The following is a 14,284-nucleotide window of genomic DNA, read 5'->3' as shown; positions in this document are numbered from 1 at the left end:
CAAAACCATAAAACTTCTAGAAGAAAACATAGGCAGTAAACTCTCTGATATTACTAACAGTAATTTCTTTTTGGATATATCTCCCTGGGCAAGGAAAACAAAAGAAAAAATAAATAAATGGGACTAATAAAACTAAAAAGTTTTTGTACAGCAAAGGGAACCATTAACAAAACAAAAAGACAACCAAGTGATTGGGAGATGTTTGCTAATGATACATCTGATAAGAGGTTAATATCCAACATATATAAAGAACTTATACAACTCAACAACAAAAAAACAAACAATCCAATTTTAAAATGGGCAGAAGATCTGAACAGATAGTTCTCTGAAGAGGAAATACAGATGGGCAATAGTCATATGAAAAGATGCTCAAGGTCTTTAATCATCAGAGAAATGCAAATTACAATCACAATGTGATATCACCTAACACCTCTCAGAATGGCTATCATCAATAAATCAAAGAACGACAAGTGTTGGTAAGGACATAGAGAAAAGAGAACCCTCTACACTGTTGGTGGGATTGCAAACTGGTATAGCCATTATAGAAAATAGTCTAGAGGTTCCTCAAAAAATTAAAAATGGATCAACCTTTTGACCTAGCAGTTGCACTTCTGGGTATTTACCCAAAGAAAACCAAAACACTAATTTGTAAAGATCTATGCATCCCTATGTTCATGGTAGCACAATTCACAATAGCCAAGATATGGAAACAACCAAGTGCCCATTAACAGACAACTAGATAAAGAAGTTATGGTTCATATATACAATGGAATATTACTCAGCCATAAAAAAGTGAAATCCTACTATTTACAACGACATGGATGGACCTAGCAGTTATCACGCTGAGCGAAGTTAAGTCAGACAGAAAAAGATAAATACCATATAATTTTACTTACTTTCAGAACCCAAGGAACAAAAAGAAGAAATTAATTGAAAAGAGACTCAGAAATACAGAGAACAATCTGGTGACTGCCAGAGGGGAGGGGAGTTAGGAAACTGGGAGAAGAGGGTGAAGGGTTAAAGCAGTACAAATTAGTAGTTGAGAGATCGTCACGGGGATGGGGAACACGGCAGAGGGAACATGGTCAGAGTAGTATAATGGCTATGTGTAGAGCCAGAGGGGTAACAGTAATCGGGGGGATCGTTTCATAAGCTGTACAAATATCTAACCAATGTACTGTATACTTGAAACTAATAATAAAATAAAATGTTTGAAAAAAAAAAGAATCTGGTACAAGGGGACTAGGGTGGGAGAAATCCAGGAATGGTAATAAGTTAGTTAATGAATTGATAACTGTTGAAGCTGAGTAAGAGGTATATGGCGGCCCATTATCCTAGACTTTAAAATTCCATGTGTGTTTGACATTTTCTCCATAAGAAAAATTTAAGTTATTTGTATACTCTTGATAAACAAATTTAATCCTCATATCCTAAAAGTAAAGAAAGACTAGTACCTTCCAATCTTTGAATTTTTGCTTTCACAGAAATTACAACTTCAAAGGGTGAAACTCTCAGCTCAAAACATGTTCCAGTCAATGTTTCAATGAAGAGCTCCATGGTATCATAAAAAGGAAGTTTGTAATAAAATGGTCCCACGTTATCTTCATTGAAGAATGGAGGATCTTTTCTGTTATCCATTACTTTGACTTTTCTAATTCCTCTGGAATATGTTGTAGGCAACTGTATTCCAGTTCTAGCCAAATCAGCTTTGAACACTGGTAATATATATTGTTGTTCATGTTTTGAGTTTTGTACCTAAAAAACAAGAATAGTTATTTTAATAAGCCTATTTGAAAATCTCATTCCTCCATAAACATTTTCTGAACAACTCTGGCCATTATTAATCTTCTAGACAGCCCCAGGATTCATTTTAGTGATTACTATGCTAATTCCGAACTTTTCACATTTGTCTCTGAAATCACTCCCATCCCCCAATTAGACTGTAAGATTATTAAAAACCAGGTGTATTTGCAATAATTTTCTGTATCTTACTAGAGCTCAGCACTGTTCTTTATATACAGTACATGCTAAACAATTATTTTTCTTGTTAATGATATTTAAACCAACGAACTCAATAAGTATGTATTTGCAAGACTTTGAAAAATTTACGTATATCCTTTTCTAAAACACCTAAGTTATGTTTTCTAACCAAATAAAGTATAATTTATAGCCACTATACATTTGAACCACACTGAATAGAAGGAATACCAACCATTTTAATAGATTCCTTAAAAATAGGACCCACTAAATAATCAATGAGCATTTGAGTTTCCAGAGGTTATCCATCAGTATAGCACTGAGATGGTTAATGCTGGTAACAGACATTACTCATAACCTCCATACACAAACATACAATGACTAATAAATCTGAGAGGCAAACACAACTGACAGAAGTACTAAGATAAATTACAAGTGTATAATTAGAAGAATAGGAATAATTAAATTGATAAATTGCTATTAATCAGTGAAAACTTTGTAAAGGGGGTTGGGTCTTGACCTTAAACTAGATGACAGATGATACACATCTTTCTGGAGAGGTAAGTAAATCTTAATAGCTTTATCTAATATAATTTACATACCACAGAATTCACCCATTTACACTCTAAAATTTACTTGTTCTTAGTATGTTTAAGATTTGTACAACCATCAGAATCATTTTTAGAACATTTTCACCACCTCAAAAAGGAATGCTACACTCTTCAGACATCACTCCCAAATTCTCCCTTTCCCTTTCAGCCCTAGGCAACCACTAATCTACTTTCTATCTCTATAATTTTGCCTATTCTGGACCTTCCGCTATAAATAGAATCATAATATATAATATTTTGTGAAATATTTAGCATGTTTTCAAAAGTTCATCCATGTTCTAGGATGTATCAGTACTTTATTCTTTGTTAATGGCTAAATAAATGTTTATTCAGTCATCAGTTGATGGGCATTTTGAATTGTTTCCAATTTTTGGCTATTATGAATAATGCTATGAGAACATTTGAGTTTTTGTGTGGACATGTTTTCTTTTCTCCCCACATATATCTAGGAGTGGAATTACTGTGTATGTGATAGCTCCACATTTAGCAATTTGTGGAACTACCAAACTGTTTTCAAAAGACATCTGAACCATTTTAAATTCCCACCAGGAATGGATTAGGGTACTAATTTCTCTGTGTTCTTGTCAATACTCTTCATTGTCTTTTTGATTAAAGTCATCCTACTGGTGTGAAGTATTGTCTCATTGTGATTGTGACTTGCCTTTCTCTAATGACAATGGTACTGAGCATCTTATGTGCTTATTGCCGTTTGTATACCTTCTTTACAGAAATATCTCTTCAGAAAGTCTATTCAGATCCTCTGTCCATTTTCAATTGGGTTGTCTTTTTATTATTGAGTTGTAAGGATTTTTTAAGTTTTCTAGATACAAGCCTCTTAACATATACATGAGTTGCAAATATTTTCTCCAGTTTTAAGGGTTGTCTTTTTAACTTTCTTAATGGTGTTCTTTGAAGTACAAAAGTTTTAAACTTTCATGAAGTCCAATTTGGCTATTTTTCTGTTGTTGCTGTTCTTTTTGTGTCATATTTTAAAAGCTTTGCCTAATTCAAGACAATAAAGATTTACAGCTGATCTTTGAACAACACAGATTTAAACTGAGCAGGTCCACCTATATGCAGATCTTTTTCAATAAATATATTTAAAACATTTTTAGAGATTAGTGCCAATCTGAAAACACAGACAAACTGTGAAGCCTAGAAATATTGAAAAATTAAGAAAAAGTTAGGTACGTCATATATACAAAAAATTTATTTAGGTACTAGTTTGTTTTATCATTTACTACCACAAAATATACACAAATCTATTCTAAAGAGTTAAAATTTAACAAAACTTAAGCACATAATCACGCCAGTTGAGAGGAATGTAAACAAATGTCATATTAAATCATAACTGCATAAAAATTAACTGTTGTATATACTGTACTAATGTAATAATTCTATAGTCATCTCCTATTGCTATTGCGGTGAGCAAGTATTGCAAGAATCTACCTGAAAAACTATGTGATGCTAATCACCTCCACGTAAGCAGTTCATCCCTCCAGTAGAACTGTATTGCAGTAAAAAGTGATCTCTCAAGGTTTTCACGTATTTTTCACTGCGTTTAGTGTAATACCGTAAATCTTGAATGATACCATTGGACCCATAAAAAGTGCTACTAGTGATGCTATAAGTCCTACCAAAAAGCAGAGAAAAGTTATGACATTAGAAGAAAAAGTTGAATTGCTTGATATGTACTATAGAGCAAGGTTTGCAGCTGCAGTTGCCCACCATTTCAAGATAAAAGAATCCAGCATAAGAACCATCGTTTAAAAAAAAAAAGAAAAAAAAAGGAAATTTGTGAACCCATTGCTGCAACATCAACAGCAGGCATGAAAACCTTGCAAAATATACCTTTTTAACTTGTGTTGAAAATGCAGTTCTAACGTGAGTGCAAGATTGATATAAGAAAGGTATACCTATAGACTCTATATGATTTAAGAAAAAGCAAAGCCATTATTTGGCTATAACTTAAAGGATCTAAAGCTGAAGAATTTAATGGCAGTAAATGATCGTTTGATAATTTTCGAAAGAGGTTTGGCTTAGAAAATGTCAAAATACAAGGAGAAGCAGCTTCTGACCAAGAAGCAGCAGACCAGTTCTCAGGCACTATTAAGAAAATCACTGAGGAGAAATGATATCTGCCTCTCAGGTTTTTAATGCAGATAAAAGTGCCCTATTCTGGAAAGGAAAAATGCAACAAAGGAAGGGACAGGCTAACTCTAATGTTCTGTGCAAATACAGTTTGACTTATGATCAGGACTGCCCTTATCCATAAAGCTGCTAAGCTAACCCCTGAGCCTTGAAGGGAAAAGATAAACACCAGCTGCCAGTATTGGTTGTACAAGATGGCCTGGACAACAAGAACACTTTTTCTGGATTGGTTCCATCAATGCTTTGTCCTTGAAGTCAGGAAGTACCCTGCCAGTAAGGAACTGCCTTTTAAAGTTATCTTGATATTGGACAATGCTCCCGGCCACCCAGAACCCCATGGGTTCAACACTGAAGGCATCAAAGCAGTCTACTTATCCTGAAACTCAGTATCTCTACTACACTCTCTAGATCAGGGGAGTTATAAGGACCTTTAAGGCTAATTTCACACAGTGCTCTATGGAAAGGATTGTCAATGCTATGGAAGAGCACCTCAAAGGAGAGAATATCATGAAAGTCTGGAAGGATTATACCATTGAAGATGCCATCGTTGTTATAGAAAGAGCTGTAAGAGCCAACAAGCCCAAAACAATAAATTCCTGCTGGAGAAAACTGTCCAGCTGTTGTGTATTTACAATAGAGCCAGTCAGGGAAATAATAAAAGAGGTTATGGATATGGCCCCCAAAAAAGGTGGGGAATGCGGGTGAAGGGATTCAAGATATGGATCTTGGAGAAATTCAAGAGCTAATAGACACCACATCAGATGAATTGAGAAGACAATTTGATGTAAATGAGTGCTTTTAAACCAATGCTGCATGAAGATGTAAAAGAAGCAGTGCCAAAAAACAAATTGATATTAGGCAATCTGATATAAGGGTTCCGATTATTCAAGACTGCTTTTGACTTCTTTTGACCCTTCTCTTATACAGGAAGTGATACTAAAGCCAACAGTGAAAGGACTGGAAGTGTATAAAAACAGTTTTAGAGAAATGAAAAAGGAGAAGTCAGGCAAGAATTATATTTCTGTAAAGTTACACTGAGTATGCCTGCCTCTCCTTCCATCTCCTCCTCTTCTGCCTCTGACACCTGAGACAGCAAGACCAATTTCTCCCCTCCTCCTCCTCAGCCTACGACATGTGAAGACTAGGATGAAGACAATAATGATCCACTTCCACCTAGTGAATAGTAAAGAATCATGCCATACAGTTAATAAGCTTATCTGTTGTGCATGTGTGTGAATTTCTTTGTGTGAAAATTTAGTAACTGTATGGCAAGAACTACATGACATTTTTGTGTCATCATCATAATTACTAAGTATTCATCGTGTAGAACATTGTGTGCAAACTTGTATGGAGTGGATAGCCTATCTTTACATAGGCTTGAGGTGACTGATATTTAATAAAAAATTAATAATGTGTTAGTTTTCTTACTGTTTTATAACTGTGCTTTCAAAGAACTGCATTACTGTACAGTATGCCTCTCTCTCTCATAATTGGAGAAACTGCATATCAGCCTATCATCACAGGTAAGTGCTTTTTGAAAAAAATGTAACAATGTTTCCAATACTGTCTTGTGAATATGACTCTAATACCATATGCCATAAAAAATTTTGTACTGATTCCTTTATTAGTGTATAGGATAGGTTACCATGAAGCAATTATATTGCTACTTCTTGTCAATGTATGAAAGGTTATATCTGTAAATAAATATTTTTTCACATTATCTTTTCATTTTTGATGTATAGTGTTAGTAATATGTATAACACCTACAGTGTTTGTATCTTAAGAGATAATACTGACATAGATACTGACAAACATAATCTTATAAAGAGGGTGTAAACTTACAGTATTGATGAATACACTGCAGTACTTAAAATGTATTTTCTCTTCCTTATTATTTTCTTTCTTTTTTTTTTTTAGGCGAGAAAACCCTTGATTGACCTCATAGATTGCAAGGACCTTGTCAGCTTACAATCCCTTATTTTTTAGGCCTGCAGCACCTGGTCTTCCTCGGTAGTCTCCTATCCAAGTACTAACCAGGCCTGACCCTGCTTAGCTTCCGAGATCAGATGGGATCAGGCTTGTTCAGGGCGGCATGGCCGTAGACCTTATGATTTTCTTAATATTTTCTTTTCTGTGGCTTACTTTATTGCAAAAATAACAGTATATAATACATATGACATGCAAAATTGGTGTTAATCAACTGATTATGTTATTGGTAAGGCTTCCGGTAGACAGCAGTTAAGTTTTTGGGGAGTCAAAAGTTATACATGGATTTTTAGCTGCGAGCAGGGTTGGCACACTGAGCCTGTGTTGTTGAAAGGTCAACTGTACATGTACATAGTTTTCTACAAATTGTATCATTTTAGACCTTATATTTAGGTCTATAGTCCATTTCGAATTTATTTTTGTGGATGGTGTGAAATAAGGGTCCAGCTTTATTCTTTTGCAAGTAAATAACTAGTTGTCCCAGCACCATTTTTTGGAAAAACTATTCTATCTCTACAGAATTGTCTTGGCACCCTAGTTGAAAACCAACTGGCCATAAATGCGTGAGTTAACTTCTGGTCCCTCAAGTCTAACCATTGAACTATATATAGTTCTATACTTATACCAGTTCTGCTGTCTTTTTAGCTTCGTAGTAAGTTCTGAAATCAGGAAGTGTGAGTCCTCTAATTTTTTCTTTCAAGATTGTTGGCTATTCTGGGTCCTTTGAATTTCCATAGAAATTTTGGATCAACTTATATATTTTGCAAAGATACCAGTTGGGGTTTTGATAAGGATTGTGTTGAATCTTCTAATTGACAATATTAAGTCTTCTAACCCATAAACATGTGTTGTCTTTCAGTTTATTTATAACTTCTTTAAAGGCTTTCAAAAATGTTTTATGTTTTTAAAGTAGTACAAATTTTGCATTTAAAAAAATGTATTCCTATGAATTTTATTTTTTGATGTCATTAAAATGAAATTATTGCCATAATTTCATTTTCATATCGACCACTGCTACTGTATAGAAATACAATTGATTTTAATATATCGATCTTGTATACTACAATCTTGAACATATTTATTGTTCTAGAAGATTATTTGTGGACTCCTTGGAATTTTCTATATTCAAGATCATATGATCTGCAAATAGATATTGCTACTTCTTCTTTTCCAATCTGGAGGCTCGCTATTTCCTTTTCTTACCTAACTGCCCTGCCTAGAATCTCCAATATAAGGTTGAATAGAAGTAGTGAAAACAGACACTTTTGTTTTATTCCTGACTGTTGTTGGAAAGCATTAAACCTTTCATCATAAGGTATAATTTTAGCTGTGGGGTTTTCATAATTTTTATCAGGTTGAAGACAACCTGATATTCCTACTTTGTTTAGGTGTTTGTTTTTTGAATCACAAACAGTGCTGGAATTTATCAAATGCTTTTCTTTCTACTAGTCTATTGAGATAATCATGTGGATTTTGTCTCTTATACTATTAATATATTGTATTACATTAACTGATTTTTGTACATTGAACAAACCATTTGTATACGGTATATAAGACTTTATATATATTGCTAGATTTTTTTGGATTTTTTTAAATAACATTTTTCAATTACAGTTGGCATTAAATAGAATACAATATTACTTTTAGGTGTACAAGTTATTTACATAACTTATGAAGTGATCACCCTGATAAATCTAGTACCCAATATTTACATGATTGACTATATTCACCCTGATAAATCTAGTACCCAATAATTACATTATTGACTATGCTATACTTTACAATCTCATGACTATTTTGTAGCTACTAATTTGTACTTCTTAATTGCTTCTCCTTTTTCACCCACCTCCCTGCCCCCTACCCTCTGGCAACCATCAAAATGTTCTCTGTATCTATGAGTTTTTTTGTTTTGTCTATTCATTTATTCTGTTCTTTAGATTTCACATGTAAGTGAAATCATGTGGCATTTGTCTGTCTCTGTCTGACTTACTCCACTCAGTACAGTACCCTCTAGGTCTATCCATGTTGCTGCAAATAGCAACATTTCATTCATTTTTATCACTGAATAATATTCCTGTGTGTATCTGTCAGTCACATTTTCTTTATTGGACATCTATTGATGGACATCTAGGTTGCTTCCATTATCTTGGTTATTACTAGTAATGCTGCAGTGAACATAGGGGTGCATATATCTTTTTGAATTAGTACTTTTGTATTCTTTGGATAAATACCCAGAAGTGGAATTGCTAAATCATATAACAGCTCTACTTTTAATTTTTTGAAGAATTTCCATACTGTTTTCATAGGAGCTGTACTAATTTACAATCCTACCAACAATGTACAAAGTCTCTCTTTTCTCTACATCCTCTCCAACATTGGTTACTTACTGCTTTATTGATGATAGCCATTCTGACAGCTGTGAGGTGATCTTATGGTTTTAATTTGCATTTCCCTGATGATTAGTGATGTTGAGCATTTTTTCATATGTCTATTGGCCTTCTGTATATCCTCTTTGGTAAAATGTCTGTTCAGGTCCTTTGCCCATTTCTTAATTGTATCTTTGTGTGTGTGTGTGTGTGTGTGTGTGTGTGTGTGTGTGTGTTTGGGTAAATATACCAATGAGCACAACTGCTGGATCTTGTGGTTAGAGTATGTTTAGTTTTGTAATAACTGCCACAGTGTTTTCCAAAGTGGCTGTACCATTTTGCATTCCCACCAGCAATGAATAGGAGTTCTATTGCACCACACCGTTGCCAGCATTTGATGATATCAGCGTTCAGGATTTGGGGCATGCCAATAGGTGTGTAGTGGTATTTCACTTGATTTGTACTTCCCTGATGACTTATGTTGTGGAGTACAACTATCTTTTTAAAATATATAACCAATCATGCTATTTCTTAACTCAAGGCCCTACAGTGGCTTCTCACTATCTATAGAATACAATTCAAACTCCTTAGAAAGGGTCCTACGATCATGCATCTCACCTTCCAGCCCTTTATTTATACATGTACCTCATTCCACTCTGCAACACCACTGGTACCTCTGTTCTCTAGACATCTGCACCTGCAATTTTGGAATACATCATCAGCCTCTACATTGTTCCTCGTGCTTTGTTCTACTCATTGCCAACACCACACCTGGCTACCTGACAAGCACTTAAGCCCTTAATCATCTTTCAACATTCAGCTCATTAGCAACTATTCCACAAAGCCTTTTATGGTTACTTTGCTTTGAACTTTTATCTCCATCACATATTGAACCCATTATATAATCAATTTCATTTTTTACATGGATTTCTTACTCGACTAATTTGTAAGCAAGTAGTCCCTAACCAGGGATCGGTGCTCCTATGAAAATCTAATGCCTTATGATCTGAGGTAGAGCTGAGGCAGTGATACTAGCGCTGGGGAGCAGCTGCAAATACAGATGAAGTTTCCCTCGCTTGCCGGCGGAACAAACTGGTACTGGTCCACGGTCCAGGGGTTGAGGACCTAAGCTGTAAGCTACTTAAGGGAAAGATCACAACTGATTTACCATCCTATCACCTAGCACAGTGTTTTGTACATACTGGTGCTCACTGAAGGTTTGTTCAATAAAAGAGTACATAAATATTCAGTTTCTCAATTGATTCTTAGAACAAACCTGTGATGTAAATAAAGTATCATCCCTGTTGTAGAGATGAAGGAAGATTTGATTATGCTCCAAAAGTTTGTCTAGAGGAATATTTGGTTTCCCATTGGTATCATGTTACGATTCACTCCAAACTAAGTCCACTGAAGTTAACCCAACTCATTATATACATGCACATACAGACATTTCTGCTATAGTGTGGATTTTTATAATACAATCAGAAGTATAATTAATCAAGGAACCTAAATTGTATTGTGCAAACTGCTAATGGTCCTAGAAAGATGGCATCACAGAAAAGTTGTTGCAGGCAGCACAGCTACTTCGAGTGCTATCATACTGTTTATCAAAATAGAGTAATAAATATAATAACACAAAGAACTGTGCTAATAAACTGCTGGTAATAGTAGTAAAAGGCCATTGCTTTCAAACAAAAGCCAAATAAATGGCTGTATGGCTCAGGTTTTGTTCTTTGTATCTTTAATACATTGAAATGCTTGGAGGATAAACGACTTTGTATGAAGCTAACCCCTGATCCCTTTTTCCCTCTCACTGAAACAACTGCTTTTACAATATAATTTTTGATAACATGTGGATTTTTAAGAACATGCTTATCATGTTATATCAAATAAGAATGATTACAGAATTATCAGATCTGTTCCCCCAAAGCCAACAGTGCTCCTACCTACATAGCAGCAGCTCTAGCAACAGAAGTCAGGGATCAGGAATGTTGAAATACGTTACAGAAATAAAGACATAGGAGACCAATGCCTGACCAAAGAATTTAGAGACAGAAGATATAAGGAGCACATCACAATACTCTTCCACAGCAATACCCTGAATAAACGAGTTGGGGATGGAAGGTTACAGAAAGACAGATTTGGAAGTCCTTCATCTATAACAATAACGGGTAAAGTAACTATTGGCTGAAAGAAAAACAGCAACCTAGTACAGCACTTAGTTGTCCGGCTGGAACACCCACCATACGTTTAGCCTAATCAGTGGAGTAATTGCCAATATCCAAGAAGCAGTAAGGTTGGTAACCAAATTCAAAACCGAAATGTATGCCTCAAGAAAATATACTTCTCCCTAGCTGTAGAAATTACAACGAAATGAGGCCATTAAATCTTGTTAAACTTGACTGGAAGACTAAATGATGGCAGAGGAGCAAACAAGCTCAGAAGGCCAAATATCTAGCCAGTATTAAAAGCAGGGTCCATAGACAGTTTCTAAGTGTTGTGTGGTCATGCTTGACTGAGCGTATTATGATGTTGGAAAGAGAGGAACAATGAAGTTTCAAAGACAGGATGGGAAATGGATGCAAGAACAAGAACAGATAAAAAAAACAGAAGAGGAAAAGGAAAGGAAGACAGAAAAAAAGTAATTTCAAAATTTTTACCAGAAATTTTAAAAACATACTTAGCTATTAAGAGTCACGGCGTCAAAAATTATTTCTAAATCAATTCCCAAAACACTTCTTTCATTTCTTCTGAAAGAGTTCTAAAAAACAACCGCCAAAGATGAAAGAGAAATTAAAGGCAGGTGATAATAAGGCTAAATTCGTAATTTCTGTAACTTGGGATCAGTTTATTATTCTCCGTTCTAAAGAATATCAGCCACATAAGAGCAGTTATCTTTTAAACTTTTCCCCTAACATAAAGAGATCCAGAAAGATATGTAGCCATTAAAAATAGTGACTATTAATAGGCTGCTTTTACTAATGTGTGAAAATACCTCTAAGTTTTAAATACAAGCTACAGAAATTATATCACACCATGCAAATGTATCCTAAACTCTAGCCTGGAATGAATTTTCTAGCGGGACTAGAAAATCCTTCAAAGCCAACGTCTACTCGAGCCATCAATGTACAGATAGCCGAAGACCACTGAGTCACCTGCGCAGCCCGTGCTCCTCCAAGAGAAATTCCAGCTCCGCATACACAGGGGCCTGATCTGGAGGACAGCAATCAGGGTCCACGTCAGAATTCGCGACTCAGAGAGCAGCTCCCGTCTGCCGAGTCTGGACGCCCCGCGTCGCGCTCGCGGGGGGGCGATAAAAGTGGAGGCTGAGTCTTCGGCGAAGACCGCCCGCCACGGCGGTCTCGGAGCTACAACAGCAAGCGCAGCAAGAGGCGGCGGAGGGGGCGCGGTCCGGTTGCCCGGCGCCCAGAGGCCTGCGCTCCTCTCTGGCCCGCGATGGCAACGTGGCCCCGCTTAGCGGCCCGCAGTCCCGGGCGCCCTCCCCATCTGGCCTGCTCGCTCTCACTGGCTGTCTGGTCCGCTCGCTCACTCGCCGGCCCGCAGGCCTACATAGAGGCGCGGCCCCGCGAGGGACGCTGCAGCCGGCACTGGCGAGCAACGCTCCGCGGCCGCGCCCCGCCCCTTTGTGACACCGCGCGCCAATCGCTCTCTGCAGTTCATGCTGCCCTCCAATCAGGCGTGGCCGTCGGCGCCGGCGGTTGCTGGGAACCCGGGGCTTTTTCTGCGTTTGGTGGTTGCTGTCAGTTAGGAGTTGCCCGGATGTTGATCCTTTATTTATGAGTGGACACCTGACTAGGGCCCAAGTGGGCGGACTAGAGACCAATCGCACAGGCTGCGGGGAACCGCCGGGTTAGCCGCTGGCCTGACGAGTGTGTGGACAGCACCTTCCCTGCAAGCAACCTAACCTAAGGCGCCCTTAGAGGTACCCCATGTGCTAGGGTAAGGAAGGTTTCAGGCAGGCCAATAGATGGCCTGAAGAGCCTGTGCGCTTTTGTGTCTTGGGCCAGCCTCCCTTGAACAGATCTCCCTTCCTGAGTTTAGCATTTTCTCTCCCCTCATTAATCCTGCAAGGTTGGTACTGAAACTTCTACTTGACAAAGGAACAAATAAAAACTAAGAAGGAAAACAATTTGCCTAAGTAGAACAAGATTTAAATCTAGGTCTCAGAATCAAAATCCAACCTGTTCCACTATTCTACTCTGCTTTCAGATTTTAGCCTTTTCTGTAAAATGAGGGCATTACCTATCTGGTAGAGGTAATGGAGACTGAATAAAAAATAACATGAAATGTGCCTACCGCATGGCTAATAAGTTCCCTCCCCCTTTCAAACCTCTCAAAATAGCAATTTGCACATTTTCTAATTCCATATATTTCTAACTCTCCTGAATTCCCTGGAATCAATCCCAATGATAAATCAGTAGGTTCAATAACTCCAGAAGAAAAATATGTTTAGCCAATGCTTTTTGAGTCAGACACCACAGTAAGCTCAGACTCAGCAGGAAACTGTACCTAAGTAAACTAAGGGAGAGAAGGTAGATGCACAAAAGGGACAGGGAAAAGGGCAGGCAACTAGTATGTACCATCTCCTGTGTAGGGTCACTCTCAAAGCAGAGCAGGGTAAACAGCTGGTCTGTGGGAGCTGTACAAAATCTTTGAATATGAGCAGTTCCCAGTTTGATCTTAAAAGTGTCCAAGGAAGTAGTGGCTTCAGGATTGGTGAAGCCAAACAGGCCTACCTACAAGATTGTGCCATGGTTACAGATTGACTACTCAGCACTGAGATGGCATGGCACAGCACAGGAAAATAGACTAGAAGGAGGGTCAGCCATCCATGTGGCTAGTGGATACCACATTGGACAACAGTTACAGAACATTTCCATAAGTGCAAAGCTCTAAGGAACAGTGCTGTTCTAGAGGCTGACATTTCCATCTTCTCCCTACCACTGGGTTCATTCCACCTCTTTCACAAAATAATGCAAAGATCCAAGGAATGGAAATGAATGCCTTAGAGCAAGGATCAGCAAACTTTCTGTAAAGAAAATAACTTAGGCTTTATGGGCCATCCAGTCGCTGTCACAACTACTTAACTCTTGTATTATATGTAGGATGAAAATAGCCACAGATAATATTAAAATAGGTATGGTTGTGTTCCAATAAAACTTTATTAAAATA

The 14,284-nt window shown here is 37.2% G+C and overlaps 1 protein-coding gene and 1 pseudogene across 5 annotated transcripts in view; both read right to left on the bottom strand.

Annotated features, from left to right (window-relative positions):
* ZFAND4 (zinc finger AN1-type containing 4) overlaps window positions 1-13,015 on the bottom strand; it is a 74,281-nt gene extending 61,266 nt beyond the window's left edge. For 2 of the 5 annotated variants that reach the window (XM_011355437.2, XM_011355434.2), the window contains exon 1: window positions 12,247-13,015. Coding sequence is in view for 3 of the 5 variants with exons in the window: in XM_011355434.2 (XP_011353736.1) it covers window positions 12,247-12,289 (43 nt within the window). In the remaining 2 variants the exon portion in view is untranslated. Of the gene's footprint in view, window positions 1-1,454; window positions 1,756-12,246 lie in introns of those variants that run through there. The other 3 variants (XM_011355432.2, XM_011355433.2, XM_011355435.2) reach the window with 3 other exon arrangements.
* Window positions 6,725-6,843, bottom strand: LOC111736587 (annotated as a pseudogene).
* Window positions 13,016-14,284: the final 1,269 nt, after the last annotated feature.

This window comes from Pteropus vampyrus, unplaced genomic scaffold, assembly GCF_000151845.1.
Source record: "Pteropus vampyrus isolate Shadow unplaced genomic scaffold, Pvam_2.0 Scaffold20, whole genome shotgun sequence".
Lineage (NCBI taxonomy): Eukaryota > Metazoa > Chordata > Mammalia > Chiroptera > Pteropodidae > Pteropus > Pteropus vampyrus.
This window is presented reverse-complemented; position numbering and strand designations above follow the sequence as displayed.